The sequence below is a fragment of the Babylonia areolata genome, chromosome 15 (genome assembly GCF_041734735.1).
Source record: "Babylonia areolata isolate BAREFJ2019XMU chromosome 15, ASM4173473v1, whole genome shotgun sequence".
In the NCBI taxonomy this organism is placed as follows: Eukaryota; Metazoa; Mollusca; class Gastropoda; order Neogastropoda; family Buccinidae; genus Babylonia; species Babylonia areolata.
In genome coordinates this window covers 19,108,608-19,114,607 of record NC_134890.1, presented here as the reverse complement: position 1 = coordinate 19,114,607, position 6,000 = coordinate 19,108,608, and the positions used below count along the sequence as shown (strand labels likewise).

Below are 6,000 nucleotides of genomic sequence, written 5' to 3'. Positions count from 1 at the left end.
ACGTAGACAGAAAAAAAAAAATCCCATCTAGATGTATACTGACAAACAGTAATAAATCGTAATCACCAACAGAGAAAATCACCCCATCTGGATGCATATAGAACAAACAGTTATGTTACTCACAAACTAGCAGCACTCTTTTTTTTTTTTTTAGGGCTTCATGTGAATGAAATATAAAGAATCGCGCGGGCTCAGTGGTAATGATACCTGACTAGGAAATGGATGTCCCATATACGCCCCCCCCCCACACCCCCGCACCCCTCACCCACCCCCCTCCACCCCCACCCCCACCCCCGACCCACCCACACACATACACACACTTTTTTTCTTTTTATTACCTCCTCCTCTAGACCTTCGGTGGTGGTCTGAATGTTAGTCTTTCGGATGACATGATAAACCGAGGTCCCCTGTGCAGCATAAACTTACACACGTAAAAAAGATATGTAGAAAAATCTACTCTGAGAGTGAAACATAGAAAGTGGCGCTCTCACTGTAGCGACGCGCTCTCCCTGGGGAGAGCAGCATCGAATTTTACACAGAGAAATCTGTCGCGACAAAAAAGTAATTCAATACAATACAATACAAATCAATACAATACAATACAATAAAATAAAACAAGAGATGCAAGGCCTTCAAGACTCACTTGTGATAAATTAAGTCCCCTAGCATTAATTACAGAGTAATTTCCCTTTTTTACCCTTAAGTTTAGAGAATACAAAAAATATAAATATAACAGTAAATGCAGTTTGCATATAATTAGGCTTCTTTTTTTCATTTTGTTGTGCCCATCCCAGAGGTACAATATTGTTTTAATCAAGATGACTGGAAAGAACTGAATTTTTCCTATTTTTACGCCAAATTTGGTGTCAACTGACAAAATATTTTCTGAGAAAATGTCAATGTTAAAGTTTACCACCGACACATAGACACACAGACACACGGACACACACACACACACACACACAGACAACCGAACACCGGGTTAAAACATAGACTCACTTTGTTTACACAAGTGAGTCAATGCAATGCAATCAACACGATGCTCACCTCTCCATCGGATGGGTACATTTGACCACGTAAATTTCTCTTCCTCTGCTGTGGGTTGATAGATTCCCACTTTTTCCTTATGTCCATCTGTCAATTGTAAATCACTGTAACTATTTTCCTGTCATCTGTAAATCACTTTCAGCGTTCATCTCTCTCTCTCTCTCTCTCTCTCTCTCTCTCTCTCTCTCTTCACACACACATACATATACATACATATATACATACATATATACTCACAATTGAATACACACACACAAAACACACACACACACACACACACTCACACACACACACACACACACACAACAGAAGGGAAACACAAGGCTCATTCAATAATTTGCAGTTTCACAGATTCACAGACACCAAGCCCAGCCCACATACATTTATAAACACACACAAAACACACACAAAAAACAACACACACACACACACACACACACACAAACAAACAAACAAAAACAAAACACACACACACACACACACACACTCACACACACACACACACACACACACACACACAAGCAAACAAAAACAACAACACACACACACACACACACACACACACAAAACACACACAAAAAACAACACACACACACACACACACACACACAAACAAACAAACAAAAACAAAACACACACACACACAAACAAACAAAAACAAAACACACACACACACACACACACACACACAAATGAGACCTAACCGATCCAACCGCCCCCCCCCCAACCCCCACCCCACCACCACACTTCCTGTCCCTTCTCCATCCCTCCCCCCCCTCCACCCCCACCAACCCACACCAACACAAACCTTGGAACTGGTTGAGGTTGAAGAAGGAGACAGGGTAGCCATTTTCATTGAAGGATATAGGACTGCGGAGACCAACGAACCTCAGACTCTGCATGGAGTCCTTCATGATGGTCGCCATGACGTCATCGTCATAATCGAAGTCTTCCAGACGCTTCTGAGAACCTGCAGCAGCAAAGAAAGCCAAACTCGAAGCAAATGCCTGAAAGCGGAGGATGTGGTCTACACGCTCTTTTGAGACTCCACAATTCCATTTTCATTTTTAAGGAGGCGGTGGAGTGATGGCCTTGAGGTAACGCGTCCGCCTAGGAAGCGAGAGAATCTGAGCGTGCTGGTTTGAATCACGGCTCAGCCGCCGATATTTTCTCCCCCTCCTCTAGACCTTGAGTGGTGGTCTGGACGCTAGTCATTCGGGTGAGACGATAAACCCATCTGCAGCATGCACTTAGCGCACGTAAAAGAACCCACGGCAACAAAAGGGTTGTTCCTGGCAAAATTCTGTAGAAATATCCACTTCCATAGGAAAAACAAATAAAACTGCACACAGGAAAAAAATACAAAAGAATGGGTGGCGCTGTAGTGTAGCGACGCGCACTCCCTGAGGAGATCAGCCCGAATTTCACACAGAGAAATCTTTTGTGATAAAAAGAAATCAAATACAAAATACAAAGCGTGCTGACAGACCCATACACGCAACAGTACTTCTCTTTAGTTTAAGAAGAAGAAAGACCAGATGAACATGTCTGATCAATGCATAGATGGAATTCGCTGATCCCGCCGTAAGAGAATTTCATAGATATGTGTAAAAGCATTAAAAACTAGAATAAAATAAAAGTACATCAACAAGATAAAAAAAACAAACACAAAAAACCGTGTACACATCAAAATATAACTATTAAAAAGATAAACTTGTTCAAGAAGAGGAGAAAAACAGCAACAACAAAAGAAAGCCTGTCCATGCCCACTCTATTATAATACTTATTATTATTATTATCATTATTATGAGCATTTACGCCTGATCTTGAAAATAAGCCAGAACACATATGTAAATATCAAAAAAGGAAAAATTGAACACATGATACCAAACATTATTCAGAATCATTCATCCCCCTCCCACCCCTCACACACACCAACAATACACACAAGGACACGCGCACGCACACACACAAGTCATAGCACATAAACGCAAACAGTGCACAATAAAAAAAATACTACCAACAAATTCTGAAACTATCAAAACTCACTCACTCACTCACAAATAGTCATTTTAGTTCATACTGGAAAGGGATGAGCTGTTGAGAATTAATCAGGAGGGGAAATGTGGGTCTTCATACTATATTTGAAAGATTGCAGCGAAGATGAGTGACGGAGAGGCTGAGGAAGTTGATTCCAAAGAAAGGGGGCTTGGAATGTTTTGGTTCGAGCAGGGGGGGATCCTAAGCATACGGTTGTCAGAAGAAGAGCGGAGTTGGCGTGAGGGTATGTAAGGATGAATGAGATCAGAAAGATACTGTGGACTAGAAGCCTCAATGGACTTCAAAAAAAGAGAGACGACGTTGTAAATAATCCTTTCTTGTACTGGGAGCCAGTGTAAAGCATGAAGGAGAGGAGAGACGTGATCAAATTTACAGGAACGAAAGACAAGACGAGCAGCATGGTTCTGGACTTTCTGAAGCCTAGCAATGAGGTTGCAAGGTGAACCAACAAGTAGGGAATTAGAATAATCCAGGCGGGACAGCACAAAGACACACTCTATCCCCTAACCTACTCCCCATACTCTGCAACTCTTCCATGCCCATCCTGCACTCTGTGCCACCCCCACCTTAATCTGCTCCCCACTAATCTAACTACTATCATACCCACTTTACTCCCCCCCCCCCCTCTCCCCCTCCCCACGCCCCCCACAGCCGCCATAACCCTGTCTTGCGCACCCTCTATCCTACCTCCTCGCACCCCCGACATCCTACCCTCCCCCCCCACCCCCCCCCATCACCCCATACCTGTCTTACATGCACCCGATCGCTCTCTCCACCCCTCTTGGGATTACCCAGTCCTAAGCCTGTCCCTTTCTCTCCATCTCTCTCATACGCACGCACGCACACGTGCACACATACACACATGCTCGCGCACGCGCTTGCACGCACGTACGCACTCTGTGTGTGTGTGTGTGTGTGTGTGTGTGTGTACCTCACACACACACTCGCGCGCACGCGCTTGCACGCACGTACGCACGCACGCACGCTCACACGCACACACACACATACACACACACGCACGCACACACACACACCTGATACAGTGAGGTTCGTCAGAGTACGGTTCAGGCACAGAGCGAGGGCCCAAGTGGCGTCATAGGCTTTGAATTCGTCATAGTCCTCCGTCATGATGACGTCAGTGCCACGCGTCTCTTCTCGAAACTGCGTCACGAACTCCTGTGGCGTCACCCCTGAAGTCGTCATGATACCTTGGTTGCCAATGCTGGTTATTTCTGTGACCTGTTTATACACACACACACACACACACACACACACACACATGCACCAATAAATGAATAAACGGAAACAATAAACGAATGATCAGATAAAACCAACACATCAGTGTGACATCCTCCTTAGCTGATACTTGAAGGAAAACGAATACGTATCTGTATTCTTTCTTTCTTTGTTATTCATGCGTGTATCAAATTTTAATGATCTGTCTATCTGTCTATCTATCTATCTATTTATCTGTTAGAGTACTTATCTAGTTCTTTGTTTGTTTGCCTAATCTGGTTTTCCTCCTTAGTTTCTTTCTTTCTTTCCTTTCTTCTTTCTTTCTTTCCTTTCTTCTTTCTTTCTTTCCTTTCTTCTTTCTTTCTTTCCTTTCTTCTTTCTTTGTTTGTTTGTTTCTTTCTTTCCTTTCTTCTTTCTTTCTTTCTTTCTTTCTTTCTTCTTTCTTTCTTTCTTTCCTTTCTTCTTTCTGTCTTTCCTTTCTTCTTTCTTTCTTTCTTTCTTTGTTTGCTTCTTTCTTTCTTTTCTTTCTTCTTTCTTTCTTTCTTTCTTTGCTTCTTTCTTTCTTTCCTTTCTTCTTTCTTTCTTTTTTTCTTTCTTTATTTCTTGTTTGCTTCTTTCTTTCTTTCCGTAATTATTTAATTACCTATTTTTTCGTTCGCTCGTTTGTTTGTTTATAGGGAAACGAATAGACAAGCGGAAGAGAATGGAGAGTGGTTCTGAGAGAAGAAGCTCAACCATCTCGTATGGGGTCTGTTCAGTCAGCACAATCATATAGTTATTGTGTGTTTGTGTGCGTGCCTGAAATCTGACTGAATGACACAGGAAACGAATGATGAGCGCCCAATGGCAGCCGTCAGTCGGCTCTACCCAGGTAGGCAGCCTATTGTGCAAATCACCACGAGTTTGTAAAACGCTTAGAGCTTGATCTCCGACCAAGGATAGGCGCTATATAAGAATCCATATCAAATTAAACCAAATCAAATCAAGTACTATACTACGACATGTACCCTAAAACTGGAAATATGACAAACGTTTTTTTCTTTCCCGTTTTAAACGCGTAGACATCGTAATCATAATTCTTGTCTCAGAAAAGAATGAAAGAAAACAGAACATCGAATCTATTGTTGCGACATACATGTGTTTGCGTGTGCGCGCGCGTGTGTGTATGCGCGCGTGTGTGTGTGTGTGTGTGTGTGTGAAAGAGAGAGAGAGAGACAGACAGACAGACAGAACAGACAGACAGACAAAGCAGCGTGTGTTCGAAACAGAAACAAAACGACGGTTTGTACCTGGCCGACAGCGAAGGCACCATCGATGACGTCATAGATCTGTTCTGACGTGCAGTTGACGTCATCAGGCAAGTCGTTCCAGAAGCCTCGGTCCAACAGATTGGGGATGATCCACACAATGAGAGGCCCGTACAGGCCCTGCTTGTAGGCCTTGAGAATGGTCAGAAGTTATTGAATGATAAATACCAGCTATCAAATAACACTAATTGACAATCTACATCAGTGGAGTGATGGCCTAGAGGTAACGCGTCCGCCTAGGAAGCCAGAGAATCTGAGCGCGCTGGTTCGAATCATGGCTCAGACACCGATATTTTCTCCCCCTCCACTAGACCTTGAGTGGTGGTCTGGACGCTTAGTCATTCGGATG

General features: G+C 43.2%; 1 protein-coding gene across 1 annotated transcript in view; it reads right to left on the bottom strand.

Annotated features, from left to right (window-relative positions):
- The window catches only part of LOC143290290 (gamma-aminobutyric acid type B receptor subunit 2-like), a 37,548-nt gene that overhangs the window by 10,907 nt on the left and 20,641 nt on the right, over nt 1-6,000 (bottom strand). Inside the window, exons 6-9 of the mRNA XM_076599639.1 lie at nt 5,634-5,783; nt 4,143-4,347; nt 1,856-2,017; nt 1,048-1,134 (exon numbers count right to left, since the gene is read on the bottom strand). Coding sequence (XP_076455754.1) covers nt 1,048-1,134; nt 1,856-2,017; nt 4,143-4,347; nt 5,634-5,783 — 604 coding nt within the window. The remainder of the gene's footprint in view (nt 1-1,047; nt 1,135-1,855; nt 2,018-4,142; nt 4,348-5,633; nt 5,784-6,000) is intronic.